Source organism: Sus scrofa, chromosome 2, assembly GCF_054392235.1.
Source record: "Sus scrofa isolate SSC_HxYL_T2T_F1_AM1 chromosome 2, Sscrofa_HxYL_maternal_Yorkshire_Landrace_v2.0, whole genome shotgun sequence".
In the NCBI taxonomy this organism is placed as follows: domain Eukaryota; kingdom Metazoa; phylum Chordata; class Mammalia; order Artiodactyla; family Suidae; genus Sus; species Sus scrofa.
The window spans coordinates 71,262,683-71,286,574 of NC_139384.1; the positions used below are offsets into that span (position 1 = coordinate 71,262,683).

The 23,892-nt window shown below is 47.5% G+C and overlaps 1 protein-coding gene across 29 annotated transcripts in view; it reads left to right on the forward strand.

The window, feature by feature from the left end:
• The first annotated feature begins 2,841 nt into the window (after positions 1 to 2,841).
• Positions 2,842 to 23,892, forward strand: part of AKAP8L (A-kinase anchoring protein 8 like) — a 37,159-nt gene continuing 16,108 nt past the window's right edge. Inside the window, exons 1-15 of one of the 29 annotated variants that reach the window (XR_014837469.1) lie at positions 2,857 to 2,962; positions 8,778 to 8,852; positions 14,523 to 14,555; positions 14,834 to 15,074; positions 16,278 to 16,731; positions 16,821 to 16,917; positions 17,001 to 17,071; positions 17,436 to 17,499; positions 17,912 to 17,960; positions 18,160 to 18,506; positions 19,041 to 19,183; positions 19,958 to 20,099; positions 20,188 to 20,293; positions 20,389 to 20,438; positions 20,529 to 20,659. Coding sequence is in view for 4 of the 29 variants with exons in the window: in XM_003123432.5 (XP_003123480.1) it covers positions 2,950 to 2,962; positions 8,778 to 8,852; positions 14,523 to 14,555; positions 14,834 to 15,074; positions 16,278 to 16,731; positions 16,821 to 16,917; positions 17,001 to 17,071; positions 17,436 to 17,499; positions 18,398 to 18,506; positions 19,958 to 20,099; positions 20,188 to 20,293; positions 20,529 to 20,659 (1,536 nt within the window). In the remaining 25 variants the exon portion in view is untranslated. Of the gene's footprint in view, positions 2,963 to 8,777; positions 8,853 to 14,522; positions 14,556 to 14,833; positions 15,075 to 16,277; positions 16,732 to 16,820; positions 16,918 to 17,000; positions 17,072 to 17,435; positions 17,500 to 17,911; positions 17,961 to 18,159; positions 18,507 to 19,040; positions 20,100 to 20,187; positions 20,294 to 20,388; positions 20,439 to 20,528; positions 21,887 to 23,892 lie in introns of those variants that run through there. The other 28 variants (XR_014837479.1, XR_014837475.1, XR_014837474.1 and 25 more) reach the window with 28 other exon arrangements.

Here is a 23,892-nt window from a genome sequence, read left to right on the forward strand (position 1 = left end):
CACCCCATGTCCCTGTCTGGGAAGGAGGGGCAAACAAGCTGTGATAACATGCCTGCAAGAGTGGTCTGGCCTGCATACTTGGCTTTTTGCTCCTGTGAGATCAGGACACACATCTTGTCTGGTGGAGGACAGCATCCACTGCTTAAATCTAACCCATGCTGTGGGTGGGCATGTCTGAGAGTTTTGAAAGAGGGGATGGCATCTCTTGGGATAAGAGCTGATCCAAAGGCATCTCTTTTTCAACATTTTATGCATTAGTGGGGTTTTTTTGTTTGTTTGTTTTTAAAGTGATGTAAGGAGTTCCCATTGTGGCTCAGTGGTAACAAACTCGACTGGTATCCATGAGGACTCGGGTTCCCTCCCTGGCCTCACTCAGTGGGTTTAAAGGATCCATTGTTGCCGTGAACTGTGGTGTATGTAGGTCGCAGACTCGGCTCAGGTCTGGTGTTGCTGTGGCTATGGCATAGGTCAACAGCTACAGCTGATTCAACCCCTAGCCCAGGAACTTCCATATGCTGTGGGTGTGGCCCTAAAAAGCCAAAAAAAAAAAAAAAAAAAAAAAAAAGATGTAAACTGGATGTAAAAAAAGTTCAAACTATACAAGAGCTTATAAAGTAAAATGGGAGGCCCTTCCTCACCCACAGTTGAGCAGTGTTAGTCCTTGAAATGATCAAATGCAGTATTGACACACAGTGATCTTTTCTTAAAACTCATGAGCATACCCCTCCTTTTAAGAAATTCTAGGAGTTCCCACTAAAATGGCTCAACGGGTTAAAGATCTGGCGTTGCTGCAGATGGGGCTCAGATTTGATCCCTGGCCTGGGAATTTCCACAGGCTGTGGGTACAGCAGGAAAAAAAAAAAAAAATTCTACTGTCCCTCTTGAGACAGCATTGGATGTTAATCAAGTCATCAAATGAGAGTAAAATATGGCAGTGGTACATGCCAAGAAGAAAGCTATAAGATCCTAGAGAGGAGTGCTGGTAGTTTGCAGGGCAGGCACATATCCCTAAGGGTGACACTGAAATGAGGCCCACAGCTAGAGTGCACATTAATCAGAGCTTCATATGCTTCATGTATGGAGTTTCTCAATGCACCATGACCCTTGTGCCATGGGGCAGCAAATTCTGCATAAGCCTCATTTTTGAATAAGGAGTTGTTAAAGATATTTTATCATGGAGAATTCCAACCATACAAAAGTGGAATGGTAAAAGGAACCATCATCTACTCAACAGTTATAAACTCATGACCAATCTCTTTAGCTGTAAACCCTCTGTGCCCTTCTCCCTTTCCCCCATCTGAGTTATGGTGAAGCACATCCTGGTCATCAGTCAGATCAGTTAATCTCTTAATATTTCCACATATTCCTCTGAAGGATATGGACTTAAAAAGTGCAATTGTTAAACTAAAGAAAGGGACAGTTCTTCAATATCAATTAATGTCAGCAGCACCATGCTTTAAAACAAACTTTTAAAGTAAAACCAAAAAAAAAAGTCATACAGTTTGAATTCGCACAAACACACAAGTACAGTTTACAGTGTCTACAGCTCTGTCAAGTCATCTCCTAGAAGATATGAGATGTCTCTGAAAGTGGGTCCCACACATCCAGTGTGGGTGCTGGGGAACAGCCTGGCTGGGCTACTGCAGGGGTTCCTAAGTCCAAAACAAACAGGTTTAGAGGGGAAGTTCCCACTTTAACACTTGTGTCAAGGATCATGAGTGATGAAGTCCAAGCCTCAATTTTATCTTTTTTTTTTTTCTCAATTTTATCTTTTAAGTGGGGATTTTTAAAAGAGTTTCCTTGTAGATAAGAAGGAGCATTTACATGATAATACAAATATATATAGCATATATGTAATATAAACATGCTATATAAATATATTTGTTATGTAATGGTAGATAACCAAATGCAACATTTCAGCACACCTGGCACTGGGCTGAATTTTTAAAATTTCTTTTTTGGGTGCACCCCCCCCCAACACACACACATGCAGAAATCCCTGGGCTGGAGGTCCAACTGTGCCCCAGGAGCTACCTGAGATTCTGCAGTGACAACAGGATTCTTAACCTACAGAGCCACAAGAGAACTCTGACTGAATTCTTTTTTCTGCTTTTTAGGGCCGCACTTGTGGCATATGGAGGTTCCTCCAGCTAAGGGTCAAATTGGAGCTGTGGCCCATGCCACAGCTACAATCACAGCAACTCCACTTCCCACCCGCGTCTGCAACCTACACCACAGCTCACAGCAGCGCCAGATCGTTATCACACTGAGCAAGGCCAGGGATGGAACCTGCATCCTCATGGATCCAGGTTGGGTTTGTTTCAGCTGAGCCACAACAGGAATTCGGAATGAATTATTTACATTTATCTCATATGTCTGACCGTGTGCCCCGTATCTTGTTTGGCGCTTAGTTATAGTTTTCATTCCAACATGGCTCTACCGTGTTCGTTATGAAGGCCAGAGAAGTCAGAAATAGTCTAGGTTGGCATAATAGCCTCGAGGCAAAGCCGGGATTGGAGCAGCACCCTGAGCTGTTGAGCCGGCTCCCTCTGGCGGGCTTCCAGGACACAGGCCCACCTCCCGCCCGGCCCCGCTTGGGCCTCAGGTCTTTCCGTAGTGCACAGCTCCTCCCCTTCGAACTCTACAGGATTCCACCTCCCGGCCGTCTTCTCTCAGCCAATAACCGTAGTGTCGGCATAACGAGAGGCGGGAATAGGGCGGGGCGATCATGAGATTGACAGTGCCCTCAGCCACGGGCATAGGGACTCTCCGAGATCGACAACAAGGTCATCCAACAAGCGTGAAGCTAGGGTCCGGCGTGAGCCAATGCGGTCGGGAGGAGGGGCTAAGCTGTGTGTAGAAGGGGCTTGGGGGATTGTCGCCGCTATCGCGGCTTTGGACGCGTGGAACCCCCTGCTGTAGTCTTCAAGTGTAGTGTTAGCTGCTGCCATGAGCTACACAGGTGAGCCTGGCAGGGTAGGGGTCGGGCTCCGGGTGGGGTGGGACAGGGGTGTGCCAGGGCCGGGCCAGGCTTGTCCGCGACTCCCCCGGGGCTTGGACACTACTCTTTCTGCGGTCACAAAATGGCGCCGTGGGCCCGTCGCCTCAGTTTCGCGCCCCTCTCGTCTCGGCGTCTCAGGTTCTCTGTCCTGGCAGCTTTGGGTCTCGGCTCCTGGCCTCCCTAAGTCTTGTCTTCTGTCATCTGTATCTGTGGTCCTCGGCCTCGGTTCCTGGTCAGGCCTCTTGGGCCCTCGACGTCTCAGGTTGCCCCTTCTCAGACTTCAGGCCTTCAGGTCAGTCTGCGGACTCAGCTGCTATTACCGTTACCATTACCATACTCTTCTCCCTTGCGTAGTTTCCACTGCCGGATGCCGCAGCTGCCGTCTTTGCCCCGGGGAGATGAATAAATAAATATTTGAAGGGTTTGGGCTGAGTGGGGAACCTTGGGTCCTTAGGGGCCGAGCCGGAGCTTTGTGAGGAATGGCACGCTTCCGTGTTGACTCATTCAGTATCTGTCAAATTCATCTCTCAGGTGCCGAATACACTCTGGAATAGTGACAAGAATTCCTCAAGTATTTTATAGAGGAGAGCAGGCCATAATCGGCAAACATAGTATATATTCTGGGGTGTTCAGTACTCTGAGACGGTTGATGTGTTACATAGGGTGGTTGGAGAGCTCTGAAGAGGTGACATTTTAGCAGAGACCCGAATGAAATGAGTGAGTTAAGGTATCTGGCCCAGGGGGCCCTCAGCATAAAGACCCAGTGTTAGGAACTGCCTGGCTTGTTAAAAGATCAGTCAGGGAAATCAGTGGGATTTGAGCAAAGGGGAGGGTGGATGATGAAATTAGAGAGGGTGCCATAGGATATGTTTGGGTGATTGCAAATCATCCCTGGGTGAACTCAGAAGATGCTTGGGTTTGCCTTGGAAATAACTGATGAGGCTTCTCAGCCAGAAGCTTCCTTGGTAATGGGGTTATTACAGGCTTGAGCATGTGTGGTTGCCAGGTAACCTGCATTCGACTTGGAATGTTTAGGACTGGGAATGGAATCTGAGCCTCTGGGGCTTCTCTATAGGCTGCTTTATGTACTGTCAGCCCTCCCTTTTCCAGGTTAGGAGCTTGGCGAGAAACCAAATTTCTTTCTTTTTTTTTTTTTTTTGTCTTTTTGCCTTTTCTTGATCCGCTCCCCCGACATATGGAGGTTCCCAGGCTAGGGGTCTAATAGGAGGTGTAGCCTCTGGCCTACGCCAGAGCCACAGCAACTCGGGATCCGAGCGGCGTCTGCGACCCACACCCGAAGCTCACAGCAATGCCAGATCCAGATCCTTAACCCACTGAGCAAGGCCAGGGACCGAACCCGCAACCTCATGGTTCTCATGTCGGATTTGTTAACCACTGTGCCATGACGGGAACTCCGAGAAACCAAGTTTTTTAAGCAACCATTCCTTAGCCTAGTGGTTCTCAGCCAGGGGCAGTTTTGCCCTCTAGAGAACACTTGGCAATGTTTGGAGATCTTTTTGGTTGTCACTTCTGTGAGTGGGGGTGCTACTAGTGCCTCTAGTGAATAGAGGCCAAGAATGCTGCTGAACATCCTACAGTGCATAGGATAGCACCACCATAAAGAATTGTCTGGCTGCAAACATTAGTGGTGCCATGGTTGAGCATTCCTGCCCTAGCCTTTCTGTACCTTTCCTGGTTCAGGAGGAAAGTCAGTAGGGTTGTTACTGACATATCCAGAATTGAGATGTAATCTTTTTCACAAAATCTTACTGAGAACTGAGAGACAGTTCTGTAATTATTAGGTGCAGGACTGCTGAAGAAACCAGGAGATGAATGGTTGGGTGCTGTGAGGTACCTTAATAATGGGGCATTTATTTTCATAGACAAGGAAACTGAATTAGAGAGGTCACTAATAGCCAAGTCTGAATTTCAACTTCCCATCTTGTAGCTGTAATTCCAGTTTTGAGTGGGCACTGAGGTAGCCAAGCTAATGAGATAAAGATCAGTTTTTTCTTGATCTTGATCAACTGAAAACCACAGTAGCTTTATAATATGAGTCTTTCCTTTTAAGAGGCAGACCACTAAAGTCAGAGGCTTTTAAAGTCACATTTCAGACAACTGTTTGCCTTTAAGAAGAACTTCTGGAGGCTTAGAAGTGTAGAAGATGATTAAAATAATTTAATTTTTTTCTTTTGTCTTTTTGCCTTTTCTTGGGCTGCTCCTGCAGCATATGGAGGTTTGCAGGCTAGGGGTCAAATTGGAGCTGTAGCCACTGGCCTACACCAGAGCCAGGGGATCTGAGCTGCATCTGCAACCTACACCACAGCTCACGGCAATGCCAGATCCTTAACCCACTGAGCAAGGCCAGGGATCGAACCTGCAACCTCATGGTTCCTAGTCGGATTCGTTAACCACTGAGCCGCGACGGGAACTCCTAATTTAACTTTTTGATAACTTTAGCTTCTGAACCTAGTTTCTTTTTGTGTACTTGAGAAAGAAGTTTCCTTCTCCAGCACTGAGCAGGGAAGATTGGAGCAGTGGAAAAATAGGACAAAAATCCAGAATTGGGCCTTTAAACAAAGGTCCATCTACCAATCTTTTTGTTTGTTTTTTGTCTTTTGTCTTTTGAGGGCCGCACCCTTGGCATATGGAGGTTCCCAGGCTAGGGGGTCTAATCCGAGTTGTTGCTGCCGGCCTACACCAGAGCCACAGCAACGCCAGATCCGAGCCGTGTCTGCGACTTATACCACAGCTCATGGCAACGCTGGACCATTAACCCACTGAGCGAAGCCAGGGATTGAACCCACAACCCCATGGTTTGTAGTCGGATTCATTTCTGCTGCGCCACGACAGGAACTCCCTACCAATCTTTTTATAGAACATTCATCATCTCATTTTACATAGTTTCTGTGTGTTAGGAATGAACAAGTGGTTTAGTTGGATGGTTCTGGCTTGGGATTTCTCATGAGTTTACATTTTGGATGTTAGTTGGGGCTATAGTTATCTGAAGGCTTGACTGGGGCTGTAGGTGACTCAAACGTATGTGACTGACAGGTTGATGCTGTTGGTTCCTCATCATGTGGAGCTCTCCACAGACCTTTTAGAGGGTCTTCACTACGTGGTGGCTAGTTTCCTCTAAAGTGAAGTTTCCTAAGAGAGAGCACAGTGGAAACCTCAGAAGTCACACTCGGTCATTTCTGCAATATCTTATTGGTTAGGTTGGCTGTCTATATTAGATTGGGAAGGGACAACATGATGTCAGGAGGCAAGAATCATTGGAGGCTGGTTATTACCAGATAGCAGAGGTTGGAGTCAAGCTAACCTAATTCCAATTGTCCTCTAATTTCAAAAAATATCCTTCTTGGAGTTCCCATCAAAAAAATTCCCTTCTTGGAGTTCCCATCGTGGCTCAGCAATAACGAACCTGACTAGTATCCATGAGGATGTAGGTTCGATCCCTGGCCTTGCTCAGTGGGTCGGGGATCTAGTGTTGTCGTGAGCTGTGATGTAGGTCACAGATGCAGCTGAGATCCCATGTTGCTGTGGCTGTGATGTAGACTGGCAGCTGCAGCTCAGATTCAACCCTAGTCTAGGAACTTCCATAGGACGCATGTTCGGCACTTAAGGTTTCTCAGTTTTGTGTGTGTGTGTGTGTGTGTGTGTGTGTGTGTGTGTATTTTAGAGGAAAAAAATACGTCAGAGAGGCTGACCAAGAGGGAGGGGCTGTGATGTAAATCCATGGTCTGAGCTTTCACTATATAGGACCAAAAACTTGCTTATTTTATTTTTATTTTTTCACTCAGAGTTTATCAAGCTGGTAAATTGAACCAAGAGAAGATGATTTCTGAGCCAGATAAGAATTTCTTCATAATTGGAGCATAACTGATTAAAGAAGGTCCTGCCCTGGAGACAGTATTGTGGAGCAGAATATGGGGAGGGCAGAACTAGAGTGGAGGTTACCACTAAGCTCTGAAAGTTTGATGGATTGTCTTTCCTTTTACCCAGGGAAGAATCACGGCCTATTTTCCCTGAATACACATAGGTCTTTTGCACTGTGGCTTTTGTATTGTGTTCCTGTATGTATTCCTATCAGCATATGGTGGGTTCCAGTTGCAGCTACAGTACACAGAAACCACATTACTTAAAAGTCTGAGGCCATTTTGCCAGTGGTGCTATTGCTAAATAAACAGACCATCCATCCATGAGGATGTGGGTTAGACCCTAGGCCTCGCTCAGTGGGTTAAGGATCCAGCATAGCCATGAGCTGTGGTGTAGGCCACAGGGGAAGCTCAGATCCTTAGTTGCTGTGGCTGTGGTGTAGGCCTGCAGCTGTAGCTCCGATTTGACGACCCTGGCCGGAAATTTCCATATGCTGTGGGTGTGGCCCTAAGAACCAAAAAATAAAAAAACGCCAAACCAGAAAAAAAAAAAAAAAAACAAGTAACGAGATATAGTTACCTGTGCTGTTCAGCAGGATCTCATCGCTTATCCACTCCAAATGCAATAGTTTGCATCTGCTAACCCCAAACTCCCCATCCATCCCACTCCCTCCCTCTCCCCCTCGGCAACCACAAGTCTGTTCTCTATGTTCATGAGTTTGTTTCTTTTCTGTTGATAGGTTCATTTGTGCCATATATTAGATTTCAGATATAAGTGATGTCACATGGTATTTGTCTTTTTCTTTCTTACCTCACTTAGTATGAGTCTCTAGTTACATCCATGTTGCTGCAAATGGCATTATTTTGTTCTTTTTTATGGCTGAGTCTTATTCCTTGTGTGTGTGTGTACATACACACCACATCTTCTTAATCCATACATCTGTCGATGGACATTTAAGTTGTTTCCAAGTCTTGGCTATTGTGAATAGTGCTCCAGTGGACATATGGGTGCATGTATCTTTTTCAGTGAAAGATTTGTCAGTATATATGCCCAGGAGTGGGATTGCTGGGTGATATAGTAGTTTTATATTTAGTTTTCTGAGGTACCTCCATATTGTTTTCCATAGCAGTTGTACCAATTTACATTCCCAGTGAAGGAGTGTTCCCTTTTCTCGATACTCTCTCCAGCATTTGTTATTTGTTATTGACTTGTTAACGATGGCCTTTCTGACTGGTGTGAAGTGGTACCTCATTGTAGTTTTGATTTGCATTTCTCTGGTAATTAGTGATGTTAAGCATTTTTTCATGTGCCTGTTGGCCATCTGTACTTGGTATTAATTTAACTTGAGAAATAGTATGAGTTGAGAAGATAGGAAACATATACACATAATCTATAATACTTACTCCATATAAACATACCAATCCCAAGTAACTACATTTAAGAGGTAATTATAGTGCACATGTTTTTTAAATGGGAAAACTAAAAAATACAAAGCCATTTCAGCTTCAGATTTGGACTAGTGGAAAGGGTATTATTTGCCTTAACATTGTTCAAAACTAGCCCCTGTCGTTTTTTGAGTTGGAGTTCACCTTTCAGTGATTTGATGTATTTTCCTCATTTAACTGAATAGTTTGGGTACCCATTCATCAAAACAGGGTACCAGTTTAAAGGTTTAAAACTGTTTATCCAATTCTTCTGACATAGCAAATTAAACATAGCCTGCCTTCCCATTGGTTAATATGTTCTGGAGGTGTAATTAAAGTCTTTAGAAGCTAAGAGGTTTTGATGGCTTTCCAGTGAGGGGAGGATCTGCCAGCCAGTCTCCGTTGAAAGGTACTCTTAAATCATTTTCATGTGGCTTGTTTGGGGAAATTAACCACACTGTTCATATGTTTAGGCTTTGTCCAGGGATCTGAAACCACTTTGCAGTCAACGTACTCAGACACAAGTGCTCAGCCTACCTGTGATTATGGTAAGTGTGGGCCCCTGGGAATTAGAGGGTGAGTGCTTTGCCTTCTTCCAGCAGTAGAGCAATCCAGTGTTTTCTTAGTTGCCTTTAGCTTTGCTGTCACTCTGTCTTTTCCAAATGCAAACTTGTGTAAAATGGGATGGTGGGCCGTTAGAATAACTAGTACTTCCCTTTGGGGCAATTATGGCAAAGATGTCTGTGTTATTGAGCAAGCTGGAGTTCTTGGAGCTGTAAATTATTGGTTCTTTTGACCCTTTGACATTTTTTTAGAAGAATCTGTGGTCTGTGACAAAGGTCTGGCTTCAGAAAAATCCCCTTGAGGATCTGAGAAGGAGAGTGGCCAATCAGGCTCCAAAGGATTGGTCTGAGGAGAAACCAAGTTATAAACTTAGCCCCAGTGTAGCGCATGGGGCTCATATGTAGGAGAGGCTGCCTTACCTGAATCCAACAGGAGTTTAGAGACATGGTCAGACCATCTCAAGCCAGCAGGCTCCTCACACACAGGGTTGAGGGAACGTTTCCCATTGATTTCTTAACTGTGGACAGACACATTAAATCTGTAATTCAGAAGTAGCCCCCAACAGGATCCATAGATGTTCTGTCAGAGTCCTTCAACAGCCCAGAACTACCAATAAAGTTAGTCCTTCTGTGATCTGTTGAGGAGGAGCCCTCTTTGGAATTAATAAGGATATTGCCTTGGTTGCTGAAATAGGTAATTGGTTTTACTGCCAAAGTCTAGGGAAAGACTGAGCCTACATAGTCGCAATCCCTCAGGAGTCACTGACTAAGTAGACATCGGTAAGCTCCCTAAAGTATAGCAGGTAGTGCCAAGGGGAGAGGGAGACTTAAAAATGTTTTCAAGTTGAGTAAGGAGGTATCAAAATAGTTCATAAATGAGGAGAAATTTGACTTGCATGTCTTCTCTGACCTGCTCTCCCTGCCTCTGCCCTTTTAATCATAGTCCCAAATTGCACATCTTTTTTGTTTTTTTGGGGTTTTTTTTTTTTTTTTTGTCTTTTTTTTTTTTTTTTTTTAGAGTCGTTCCCACGGCATATGGAGGATCCCAGGCTAAGGGTTGAGTTGAAGCTGTAGCTGACGGCCTGCAGCACAGCCACAGCAACACAGGATCTGAGCCGCGTCTGCAACTTACACCATAGCTCATAGCAATGCCGGATCCTTAACCCACTGTGCCACGACGAGAAGTCCGCACATCTTCTTTGAATTATACATGTTCTAGGAACAGGCATTTTATCAGATATGCCATTTGCAAATATTTTGTCCCAGACTGGGTCTTATCTATTTATTCTCTTGATAGTGTGTTTTGAAGAACACAAGTTCTTCATTTTGATGAGGTCCAATTTGTCAGTCTTTAATAGATCGTGATTTTAGTGTATAGCTAAAGTCACAAAGATTTTCTTTTAAGTTTGTTTGTTTTGTTTTTAATTTTGTGGCTGCATCCATGGCATATGGAAGTTGCTGGGCCAGGGATTGAATCCAAGCCACAGTGACCTGTGCTGCAGCTGTAGCAATGCCAGATCCTTTAAGCCACTGTGCTGGGCCAGGGATCAAACCCATACCTGCACAGCAGCCCAAGCTGCTGCAGTCATAGTCTTTTTTGTTTTTTTTTCTTTTTTGGCTGCACCCGTGGCATATCTGGCCAGGGATTGAATCCAACCTGGAGTTGCAACCTGCACCACAGCTGCTGCAGTGTGGTTCTAGAGGAAATTTTGACACACAGATCAATGGAACCCCTCAGGTTGGGGATTGAACTGGTCCCCACAGAAACAAGCTGGATCATTAACCCACTGTGGCACAGCAGGAACTCCAGCAGTTGGATTCTCAACCCACTGCGACAGAGTTGAAACTCCCAGAGTTTTCTTTCAGGTGCTTCGTGGTCTTAGTTTTTAAGTTTATTTTGTGATACATTTTGTGTTAATATTTCTACCAAGTGTTTAATATAGGTTTTACCTTTGTTGAAAATAAATTGAACATATACATGTAGGTCTGTATCTGGACTCTAATTCTATTCCACTGATCTATGTGTCCAAATTTCCTCTAGAACCAGTCTTAATTACTATAGTAAGTCCTTAAATTTGTGAATGTGAGACCTCCAGATTTGTTCATTTTCTAAAATTGACTTGAATATTTTAGTTTCTTTCTTTTTTCTTTTTTTCTTTTTCTTTTTGTCTTTTTAGGGCCACACTTGTGACATATGGAGGTTCCCAGGCTAGGGGTTAAATTGGAGCTATAGCTGCCAGCCTATGCCACAGCTACAGCAACACGAGATCCAAGCCATGTCTGCGACCTATACCAAAGCTCAGGGCAGCGCTAGATCCTTAACCCACTGGTTGAGGTCCGGGATCAAACCTGTGTCCTCATGGATACTAGTCAGATTCATTTCCCCTGAGCTACGATGGGAACTCCAGATATTTTAGTTTATTTGCTTTTGCATATATATATTTTTTTAATTTCCTTTTTTTAAAGAAAATTTGTTTCTTTTTTTTTTTCTTTCTTTTACAGCTATATATGGAAGTTCCCAGCCCAGGGATCAAAGCTGAATCCTCATGGATCCTAGTTGGGTTCATTTCCACTGAGCCACAAGGGTAACTCCAGTCCTACCTTTTTTTTTTTTTTTTCTGGTCTTTTTAGGGCCTCACCTGTGGCATATGGAAGTTCCCAGGCTAGGGGTTGAATTGGAACTACAGATGCTGGCCTACATCACAGCCACAGCAGCTCGGGATCCGAGCAGCATTTGCAGCCTATACCACAGCTCACAGCAACACTGGATCCCCGACCCACTGAGCAAGGCCAGGGATTGAACCCTTATCCTCATGGATACTAGTCGAATTCTTTTCTGCTGCACCACAACAGGAACTCCCCCACCATTTTAATATTTAACTTTTGTCAGCATTTTTCTTTTAGATAGCTGAATAGCTTATAGGTGACTAGAATTGTGTACACTAATTTGTTTTGTTTCCTGTTAGAAGCATTTCCTTGGGCAACATAAGACTCAGTAGATTCTTTTTTTTTTTTTTTTTTTTGGTCCTACCCACATTATGTGGAAGTTCCTGGGCCAGGGATCAAACCCACACCACAGCAGTGACAATGCCAGACCCTTAACACACTGTGCCACGGTGGTAACTCCTGTTTGTTTCTTTTTAAAAATAAATTATATCCTTAAAATTCTTTTAATCAACTATGGTCTCATCCCTTCTGTGGATGGAAGTGAGTTCCAATGTTATTTTGTAAGGATCAAGTCTCAGGAAGTCCCCAAAGGACATACTGTGGGATTTCCCCTGAAGGGGTTGAGGAGCCCATCAGGGAATTTGGCTTGCTCCTGGCATAGCAAGTGGCACATAGGGAGTGCTTGCCTACCCCTGTCTTAGAAACCACTGGTCTGTGTTTATGTTCAGAGTTAATGCTCACTCTTGATTCCTTTCCTTGCATTTCTTCTCTCCATTCTGGCAAGTCCTCAACAGCTAAAGACTGGGGTGGGGCATGGATACCCTATAGCCTCACAAGCATAGTCCTGATGGGTTTGCCTCTGCTTCCCAATCCTGTCTCTTTTTGAATAGCTAGTGTCCACTGTCCTGAGTGTGACAGCCACATGGCCAGGCTCTTGTTCATTGATGGGACTGAGTGTGTATTATTCCTTGTGTGGCTCTGCTAGCCTCTCTTCTTGCCTGTAAGAATGCTTTGTTTGGAGTTCCCACTGTGGTGCAGTGGGTTAAGAACTCAGCTGCATCAGCTCAGGTTGCTGAGGAGGTACATGTTCAATCCCTGGCCTGGCACAGTGGGTTCAAGGATCTGGCATTGCTGCAGCTACAGCATAGGTCACAGCTGTAGTTCAGATTCAGTCTCTGGCCTGGGAACTTCCACAGGCCAAGGGTACAGCCATTAAAAAAAAAAAAAAAAAGCGGTTCCTGTTGTGGCTCAGCAGAAAAGAATCTGACTAGTATCCATGAGGATGCAGGTTCCATCCCTGGCCTTGCTCAGTGTGTTAAGGATTTAGTGTTGCCGTGAGCTGTGGTGTAGGTCAGAGATGCAGCTTGGATCTGGTGTTTCTGTGGCTGTGTTGTAGGCCAGCAGCTATTGCTCCGATTCAACCCCTAGCCTGGGAACTTCCATATGCTGCAGGTGAGGCCTTAAAAAGACAAAAACAAAACAAAATAAAAAGGACCCCCCCAAAAAAGAAAGAAAAGCTTCGTATACCACTCCCTTCTTATGTGATTTCCAGCCCTTGCTGCTCTCTTATTTCCTGCCTCCTTTAATAGCAGTGCTCTGGGTCTGAGGAGTGCCCAGGACTGCCACACTTTGTTCTGTTTGCTCTGAGGATGGTAATTGTCGAATAAAGGAATAAGAAGCCCCTGCTTTTGGTTTCCACAGCTGAAGAAGATTTTTGCTTTGTGAGCTCTAGCATGCCTGTGGTTCATTAGAATAGTGACCAAAGTTCCTCGCTGTTTTCCAATGCCTCTCCATTCATTTGTGTACCTGATTGAGGAGGAACTTGAGTGTAGAACCTTGACTGACCCACTGTCCCCATCCCCATTTGCTCTGGTTCATATTCTCAGTGTATGAACTCTTGCTTTCCTGTGGCTGGATTCTATTTTTCATCTCACTGCCATCTCACTGAGGTTTGGTCCCTGCCCTAGGATTAGCATGGCCTATCTGTCTGCAGGGCAGGAACAGTGTGGAGTAGATGACTCTGGGGGTCCCATCAGACACTGGGAAGGTGGTGACCTGTTCTTATGGACTCCTTCTGGAAGAATCATGTCTGCTTGACTCAGAGTTCCCACTTGTTTTTTTGCAGTTTGTTAGTTTTCAGTGGCTTTATGTTTCTGAAGGAATGAATTTTCCTTATGTGTCTGATAAAATTCAAAACATATTTAGTTTATAATCCTGATTGTTCTCTTAACAGCTTTTTTCAAGCTGAGAGTGGTATCTTGTCTTTCCCTCTACTTATGTGTTCCAAGCACACTCACACAGTTCACGGGCTTGGTGGTGTTTCTCCATGTTTTGGGGATTTTTTGTTTCTGTTTTTGGATTCCCCCCCCTCCCCCAGCTGTGCTTGTGGCATGTGGAAGTTCCCTGGTCAGGAATTGAACCTGCACCACAGGAATGACTCAAGCCACTGCAGTGACAATACAGGATCCTTAACCTATATGCCACAAAGGAACTCCTGGTTCTTCCTATTAAGTTAAACATTTGTGGGACTAGGGCAGTCAGTTTCTCTGCTCCAGATAACTTTGTTGGGTGATTTGATTGACAGAGTTTGAGTGGGTATGAGCTCTGTGCTGAGCTTCTTGTACAGCATAGAGTGTATGAGGCATTGGAAACTGCTCTCCTCTTCCTCAGATTGGTACTTAGCTGGGAGCAGGAATAATCTTCCAATTTAGGCTCTTCAAAGAAAGAGTATAGGCGCCAAATTCCTTAGCTGAGAATGCTGGGAATGGGGGGTTCATAAATAGCAGAGTGTCAGAGCCATGCAAAGTCAGGCACCAGGGCAACAAGTGGCCTGGCTCATTTATGTAGCGCAAGCTCAAGGCTTCTTAGTTAGGCGAGGCTTAGTCTCTAACCAGTCAGGTGCTGGGAATCATTGTCTTTGTGTCTGAATTGAATTCTTGTTGCATTTATAAGCAATTATAGATGTAATTTCTCTTTTACTTTTTATAGGATATGGAACTTGGAACTCTGGGACAAACAGAGGCAAGTATCATTCCCATAATCACTCTCCTTTTCCTTGGGATTAAACTGATTGAGTGTTTCTGCCACTGCCCAGCCTAGTTAAAGTTGCAGGGTGGGGGTTGTCTTTGGGGGTCCTGGGTGCACTGGGGCCAGCAATTCCTTCACAGGAGGCCTTTTCAGAATGGCGATGGCCCACCCAGCTTGTCTCTGACCAAAAATGTCCTGTCTCTTGTGTTTGTTTCTCTGTCTCCTCGCCCCCTCCATCTTGTCTGTCTCTCTTTCTGTCCCCCTCATTGCAGGCTACGAGAACTATGGTTATGGCTATGGCTATGGCCAGGATAACACCACCAACTATGGGTATGGTATGGCCACTTCAAACTCTTGGGAAATGCCTAGCTCTGACACAAATGCAAACCCTAGTGCCATGGGTAGTGCCAGTGCCGATTCCGTTTTGTCCAGAATTAACCAGCGCTTAGATATGGTTCCGCACTTGGAGACAGATGTGATACAAGGAGGCGTGTACAGCTCAGGTGGAGAAAGGTGAGTGGGCATCTACCTGCCTAGGGGTTGAGGCTCTGCCGGGTCACCTCCTGTCTCTTGTTCCCTGGTGTCTTCCTCTTCTGAACTATCTCTTGTGTCTACTTTTTTCTTTGCTCTGCTGCTGGGGTTTCCCAGAGACTGCTTGGGGTCCAAGGCACTTCCCTTCTCTGGCCTGTGTCCTCTTCTCCCTCCATTCTCCTGCATTGCCCAGTGGTGAGCCTCTCCTCCAGCTTATAGAGGGAGAAACAAGCCCAGACTGGGCTGGTTTCACTGAATCCTCCCATTTCACTCTTCTCAGGAACATTGTTAAATGGCTCCTCCCTCTGGAGACAACCATTTGAAGCTCTCGAGATACTTTGCATCCTGCCTTCTGTCAGGGCAGGACAGATTGGGTTGAGTGTAAAGGTTGGAGTGAACCTTTGGGGCTGACCATAGTGAGCTGGACCATCCCATATAAGGGTACCCTTTGGTGACTTATAAATGTGTACTTGTTGAACATCAGAAGTGTTCCTGTGAGGAACTGTTGATGTCCTCACTATGCAGATGGGGAAAGTAAAGTGTGGGCAGGTCACACCTCTTGCCCAAAGGTACCCAGGAGTAAATAGTGGAGATGGGCCTCCCACTCAGATCTGCCCTGCCCCACAGCATCATGCTGTAGGCATTTGTCATTGTCCAAACTGCTGCTGGCCCAGGCGTTCTTGTGCCCTAGTGAGAGGTTTCAGTGAAGAGGGCATCTCTTGGCACAGCCATGAGGGGAGCAACCTCATGGCTCCAACTGACAGGGAAGAGCAGAGAGTAAGGAGGGACCTGGCCAGGCACTGGTGGGGCCAAGTGAGGCCCCAGGACCACTAGGGGGCAAAGAGTGCCAAGGGGACTTTTGCGTGCATGGGCTCTGTAGCAAGCAAAAAGTGTTGAGGAGTGGGACGTGCCTACCCAGCCTACCCCTTGCCCTTAGGGTCTTCAAGCTGGTGTGTGGCCTCATGCAGGCTTGGGGACACTGGCCGAGAGCCCTTTCTGGCTTCTAGAACTCTGTTCCTCAGAGACCTTTTAATTTGCATATCTGAACATTGATCCTTTCTGACAGGATGGGTGTTGGAGTGGGTCTTCCTATCCCCAGGACAACGAGGTTTAGGGGAAGGCAGAGGCAGTAATAGGATGATGGGACCTGAGATCGTCCCTGATGCTTGCCACCTGCCTCTGCAGATATGATTCCTACGAGGCCTGTGACTCAAGGGCTGTCCTGAGCGAGCGTGATCTGTACCGGTCAGGCTATGACTACGGCGAGCTTGACCCTGAGATGGAAATGGCCTACGAGGGCCAGTACGATGCCTACCGCGACCAGTTCCGCATGCGTGGCGGCGACACCTTTGGCCCGAGGGCTCAGGGCTGGGCCCGGGACTCGCGGAGTGGCCGGCCAATGGCCTCGGGCTATGGGCGCATGTGGGAAGACCCCATGGGGGCCCGGGGCCAGTGCATGCCTGGTGCCTCCCGGCTGCCCTCCCTCTTCTCCCAGAATATCATCCCTGAGTACGGCATGTTCCAGGGCATGCGAGGAGGGGGCACCTTCCCAGGTGGCTCCCGCTTTGGCTTTGGGTTTGGCAATGGCATGAAGCAGATGAGGCGGACCTGGAAGACCTGGACCACAGCTGACTTCCGGGTGAGTGGAAAAGGCCTTCCTTGTCTGACTGAGCAGAGCAAGGGGCCTAGAGTCATCCACGCTGACCTGGCTCCCTCTTTCTGACCCAGACCAAGAAAAAGAAGAGAAAGCAATGTGGCAGTCCTGATGAGCCAGACAGCAAAGCCACCCGGACAGACTGTTCTGATAACAGTGATTCAGACAATGGTGAGCCCAGGCAGTGGACCCCTGACCCTTGTCCTCTGTCCTATGGGGCTCCTGGGCTGAGCTTCCCTCCTCTTACTTTTCAGACGAGGGCACCGAGGGGGAAGCTGCTGAGGGCACTGAAGGCACCGAAGCTGTGGAGAAGGGCTCCAGAGCAGTAAGTGGCCCCAGCCCTGCACACTCTCTGTCTGCAGGTGAGGCCTGTGAACAGTGGGCTGTCTGAGCCCCTATGCTGCAGAGCAGGCCTTTCCCCAAGAGCCACGGGCAAGCCTGAGTCAGCTCTGCATGCACATATGATCAGTACGAGGAAGCAGAGGTCTGGTAGAGAGCACAGGCTGAAAGTATGCCACCTAATCAGAGATTGGATTTTCCTATTGGAAAGTGGCAGAGTGAGCCCTTTGTGCAAGGGCTCTTGGGAGGATGTGAGGCTCCTGGCTTAGTGCCTGGTTTTGTTATTTGCAACCATTATGAGCAACTGCATGTGCTTTATTTAATACTGAATTTTTGAAATTGTGTCTTAGGAAGGAGAAGACGAAGAGGGAAAAGAGGAGGGAAAGGAAGAAGGCAAAGAGGATGCAGACAAGGGTGAGTCTTTTGACTGGCCTGGGTGCTGGGATGACTCTTCCAGGTGCTCATGGTGGGAGGGGTCCATCTGAAGGCAGGGTTTAGGTAGAAATATGTCCAGCTTAGACCCTTCTTTGTGTGGTTGCTTGTGTGCTGGTTGGTAGGGGGCTCTTTTTCCTCCACCCCCTTCCCACTCTGTCCCTAGCCTTCCCAGGCAAAGGGTCTGGGTGGTAATGGCCCCTGCCTCGCATGCTGGTTTTGCCTTTAGTTGGGGGCAGCACGCGAAAGTGTGGGGAAATCCCAGGCACACCCCCTGCCCTCAAGCCCTCAGTAACATGCAATTCTGAGTCCTCAGTGGCTGGTATCCAAGCTGGGACCCTTGACAGTTTTTACAGCTCTGGTTTGCGTGTCCTCTCCCTTACCACCTCTACAGCCCCTGTTGGGAGTCCATGTCCTTCCATTCAAGTGATGAGCGCCAGCAGGTACCTGATAGTAAATCCAGCTTCGGCCCACTATTAGTGCTGTGCCCAGTGTGGGGTGGGCAGGGCCATATGACCTTTGAAGTTTTCACCCTTGGGGGCTGCACTTAGGCCCCAGCTGAAGCCTTCCTGCATCCTGCCACCTGGTCCCTATGAATTTGTGCTAATGTCCTCACTGAGACAGCGTCTCTTTACCTTCCAGCCTTCCTGTGGCCCGGTCTACAGAGTGTGTGTGTCCTGGAGAGCCGTGGTCCTCAGCACATGTCCTCTCCTGTTCAGGGCCTATGCCAGAATCACTTCCCACCCATGCCAGGGTACCCACCCCTGCTCACAGCCAGCTTTGCTTGGACAGCTGCTCTCAGAATGGACTCTATGGCATAGACAGTGGGTGGTCCAGCCAGAGGCCACAAACTGGTAAGTATGTCCCTCTGTTCCCACAGGGTCCCTGAGCACCCAGGATGAGAGTGGCCAGACCAAGCGCAAGTTGCAGACAGGCAAGAAGAGTCAGGACAAGCAGAAAAAGCGGCAGCGAGACCGTATGGTGGAAAGGTAACCAGCTTCCCTCCACCCTTTTGCTTCTGCCTCGCTCTGGGGCTGCCTCCAGGAGAGCAGGGCCATAGCTCTGCTGACTCGCCGCCCTCTAGCCTCCCTGGGAACCACCACCTGCTCGGCCGTGCATGGACCCTGCTTTCTGCCAGGCCTAGCTCCCAAGGCCTGATTCTTCCCCCACCCCTCTGCGGCCGCCTGGCGACCGCTAGTGACTTTGGCCTGAGACCTGACACTGCTCAGCACCATTGCCCAGAGGCTCCGGCGCTAGTTCACTCGCCACACGAGCCCCGAGGTGCACTGGGGGCCTGATGCCCCTGCGGGAGGGGGCCAGCTCATCAGAGACTGAAGGTCCAAGGCGCCTTTGCCACCCCAGCTAGCTGCCAAGAGGTCGCCACTGCGCCCAGGAGAGATGGCAGCACCTGTGGGCTGTGGCAGCCTCGGGCCTGCCCTCTGCCCTGCCCGCCGGCCCTGTCAGGCCGGGCCTGTCTGCGGCTGAGCCCTTCACGCCCCTTGGTCGGGTCTGTCTGCCCTCAGGGCTCCCGCACTGGCGCTTGCCTCCTCCTCCTCCGCCTCAGACTCTTGCTCTTGCTGGACCTTCCTCAGCCTCGCCGGCGCCCGGCCCCTGGGCTCTCCAGACAAAGCTGACCCCGTGGCCCAGATAAGGACGTCCGGCAGAGGTAGGGACCTGCCCCAAGGCCTCGGTGGCGGCTGGCCTCCTCCGCCCTTTGCCTCGGCGGCCTGCTCCAGCCCAGGCCCCAGACCCCGGGCTTCTGCTGTGGACACCAGGCCCAGACAGAGCACCTCGCTCAGGTGACTCCAGGCTGCCCTCTGGCAGGCCAGGCGGGCGCCCTCCTTCCAGCTCAGATTGGTCTCTTCTCAGAAGAGGAAGATGAGGCAGCAGGTGCCCAGGCCTGCTTGCCTCCCATCCCCCCCATCACTACCCCCAAGCATTCTGAGCAGAGGATGGGCTGGGCCTTTCAGTCCCTCAGACCCCAGAAGGAAGATGCAGCACCTTTTCGGGCCCTGCCTCAGGACTGCGTACTCCATTCTGCACTTCAGGGCCACCTGGCTCATGCCAGGGCATCCTTCCTTCCTGTCCCCAGCTGGGCCAAGTGCACAGGCTCCTGCCCAGCCTTGGTAGAGAGGCCCTCTGGCAACCTTCCAGCGACTCGTTGCCTGTTGCAGCAGCTGCTGCCTCAGGCTTCAGCCTCCTGCCTATGGGAAGGAAGAGCTCCTCCCCTGTCCCCTACGTTGCAGTAACTGCAGCCTGCAGCCTTTCTGTCCCTTTCTACTCCCAACCCCACTGGTCCCAGCCTGTCCCCCTGCTGGGACCACACTTCAGAGGCCCATGAGCAAGGCCTATTTCAGGGCTCGCAGCTGGGTTGGGTGAGGCAGCAGCACTGTCCCTGGGACCTTCTCAATCTCAGCCCCTTGTTTCCTTCCTGTGGCAGGATCCAGTTTGTGTGTTCTCTCTGCAAATATCGGACCTTTTATGAGGATGAGATGGCCAGCCACCTTGACAGCAAGTTTCACAAGGAACACTTTAAGTATGTAGGCACCAAGCTCCCCAAGCAGACAGCTGACTTTCTGCAGGTGAGCCTTGAAGTGGTACAGCTGCTCTTACCTTTGGGACATAGTGCAGCCCACACAAATCTTCCTATCTTCTTGATGTTTCTGGCAGGAGTATGTTGCCAACAAGACCAAGAAGACAGAGGAGCTCCGAAAAACTGTGGAGGACCTTGATGGTCTGATCCAGCAGATCTACAGAGACCAAGATCTGACTCAAGGTGAGGAGGTTCCCTCCCACTCCTACCAGGCCGGGCTTCAGCCTTCCCTCCTCTGGTTCTCAGAGTAGGGTCACGACACCCCTCTGTTCCCCCAGGGAGGGTCAGTGAGAACAGCCTCAGGCCCACGTGGAATTGGCAGGGCGAGGTGAGAAGTTGGTCTGGTGTTTTTCCCATACTCTGGGTCTTTCTTAGGTACTTGGGACCAGTAGCGACTCCTTCCTTCTCCCCTTTACAGAAATTGCCATGGAACATTTTGTGAAGAAGGTAGAGGCAGCCCACTGTGCAGCCTGTGACCTCTTCATTCCTATGCAGTTTGGGATCATTCAGAAGCACCTCAAGACCATGGATCACAACCGGAACCGCAGGGTGAGTGGCCGCCAGTGCCCTCCCATCATCCTTTTGGGTTGACTGGGTGAGGCCTCTGGGGAGGTCCTGAGGTTATAACCTCTGCCTACCCATGAAGAACTAGAAACTGCAAGGAGCACACAGACAATAGGCATTCCAGTCCAGTACAGTCAGCACAGCTACAGAGAGAAGGGTGGAAAATGGAGGCTGTACCTGGCAGATCGTGGCATGAGAGCCAGATCTTAATGAGTAGTAGGCTGTGGAATATAGGGATCTCTATGTGCAATAGGGGCCAGTGGCCAGATTAGGTTCAGAAACAAAACAGGGGAGTTCCTATCATTTCTCAGTGGTAACGAACCCAACTAGTATCCATGAGGAAATGGGTTCAATCCTTGGCCTCATTCAGTGGGTTAAGGATCTAATGTTTCCGTGAGCTGTGGTGTAGATCACACAGACACCACAGCTGGGAGCTGGCTGTCATGTAGGCCGACAGCTACAGCTCCAATTGGGCCCTGGGACTTTCATATGCTGCAGGTGTGGCCCTAAAGAAGAAAAGAAAAGAAAGAAACCAAATAGAAAGAAATGTATGGTGCAAGTGTTCTTGGATAATGGATTGGATTTTAGAGGTTCACAAGGGCTGGGCTGAGGGGGGGCCTTATCTTGCTCCTGTAGGCAGTTTTTAAGTGGAGATTAGTAGGATTAAATTTGGTGTTTGGACTAGAGACTTTGGGCCCCTGTTGTGGGAGAGAGGTAGAAGCCAATGAAGGGCTGCTGTAGTATCAAGCCAGAGGTGTGCCTCCACCTTGGAAATGAAGAGATAGGGCAGTATAGAAGAGCTATTTGGAGTTCCCTGGTGGCCTAGCACTTGGGGATCTGGCGTTGTCACTGCTGTGGCTCCCTGGCCCAGGAACTTTCTGTGCTGTAGCCATGCCCCCCCCCAAAAAAGAGAGCTGTTTAAGGAAGTAAAGTGAGGAGTTCCCATCGTGGCTCAATGGTTAACAAATCCAACTAGGAACCATGAGGTTGCTGGTTCAATCCCTGGCCTTGCTCAGTGAGTTAAGGATCCACGTTGCTATGAGCTGTGGTATAGGTCACAGACACAGCTCAGATCCTGCATTGCTGTGGCTGCGGCATAGGCCGGTGGCTACAGCTCCAATTAGATCCCTAGCCTGGGAACTCCATATGCCATATGCCATGGGTGTGGCCCTAAAAAAGACAAAAAAAAAAAAAATAAATAAAAACAGAAAAGGAAGTAAAGTGAATAGGAGGTCAGCATGAGGAAGGGCCAAAAGTCTGGGGTGTCTTAGATTTCTGGCTTGTTTAATTGGTGGACAGTAGTGATGCTAAGACAGAGTAGTATACTGTACAGGAAAAGGAGCAAATTTGCCAAGAAATTAAACAAATTTTGTCTTTCTTTCCAGTATATTCCCAAAGCCTGGCACAGAAGCCAGAGTAGGTGTTTTGTTTTGGAATTTTTTTGGTTGAATAGGTGACACCCTGGGTTAGAGGTGGCTGTTGAGATCAGTGGGGGTTGCGGGGCTTTGCCGTAGGGAGAGAGCTAAGAGGCCTAGGACTAGGTCCCTGCTAGAAGGAGGCTTGGCTGCCATCACCACAGAGGAGGCTGATAGGATTTATGAGCAGAGGATAACAGCCAAGGGTAATGTAGGAAATAGCATTTATTAACCATTTTCCAAGCCCATCAAATTCATCTCTGGTCTTTCCCAGTGCAGTGATTCTCAGCAGTGACATGGGCTTAAGAGATCTGGCTTGGGTTGTTGAGATGCATGTTTGACATATGCCATTGAGAGATGTGAAAAGATAAAGAAAATGTCCATTGGCTTTGGCAACAGAGAACCTGTAGGGATCTTGCCAAGGTGAGATTCTTGGGTTGAGAGCTGATAAAAGAGCAGAGGGCAGATTGTAGGGGACAGACGTGCATAATACTAAAACTTGGAAAATTTAGGTGAAATGAATGATAGCTAGCAAAACATAAACTAAAAACCAATTCTAAAGTAAGTTGAAAAAAAAAAAACCAACTAGCAACCATAGAGTTGGAAGTGTGATAAAAGATACATCAAAGGCACCAGAAGTAGTTGGTTTATAGAGATAATTTGAATATAATTTAAGTACTTTTTTTAAAATTCCAGACTTAGAAGCTTAGAAATGAATAAAAAGCTTCTAATTCACTATTATTATTATTAATTATTATTATTATTTTGGTTACTGCTTTATTAAGATATAATTTCATATACCATACAGTTCACACATGTAAGGTGTACAAGTCAGTAGTTTTTAATGTAGTCACTGTTTGCAGTTATTCTGAAGTTTTGATATGAGAATCTATATGTATGTGAGATTGTTTTAAGTTGTTGTTCTCTTAATTGCAAGTTCATCTCCAGTGTCCTGCATTTTTACCCACCTCTTCTCATGATTTCTGATTTTGGTGGTATAATTGTACATGGATGATTTTGTATCTTTACTGTATATATACCTTTATCGGTGAGCCTTGTCATTTGTGGCATTTTTGTTTCCTGTTGCTATCTTTTCTGCCTAGAGAAGTTTGTTTAGTATTTGTTGTAAGGCTGGTTTAGTATTGCTGAATTCTCTCAGCTTTTGCTTATCTGTGAAGGTTTTGATATCTCCTTTAAATCTGAATGAGAGCCTTCCTGGGTAAAGTAATCTTGGTTGGAGGTTTTTTCCCTTCATCACGTTAAGTAAATCATGCCACTCCCTTCTGGCCTGCAGAGTTTCTGCTGAAAAATCTGCCAAGATAACCTTATTGGGGTTCCCTTGTATGCTACTTGTTTCTTTTTCCTAGCTGCTTTCAAGATTTTCTCTGTCTTTAATTTTGGTCAGTTTGATTATAATATGTGTCTTGGTGTTTTCCTCCTTGGGTTTTTTTTGTTTTTGTTTTTGTTTTTTGTTTTTTTTGTCTTTTTGCCATTTTCTTGGGCTGCTCTCGCTGCATATGGAGGTTCCCAAGCTAGGGGATGAATCAGAACTGTAGCCGCTGGTCTACAGAGCTACAGCAACACAGGATCCGAGCCGTGTCTGCAACCTACACCACAGCTCACAGCAACGCTGGATCCTTAACCCACTGAGCAAGGCCAGGGATAGAACCCTCAACCTCATGGTTCCTAGTCGGATTTATTAACCACTGAGCCACGACAGGAACTCCTCCTTGGGTTGATTTTATATGGTACTCGTTGTGCTTCCTGGGTTTGAGTGAGTGATTCCTTCCCCATGTTAGGGAA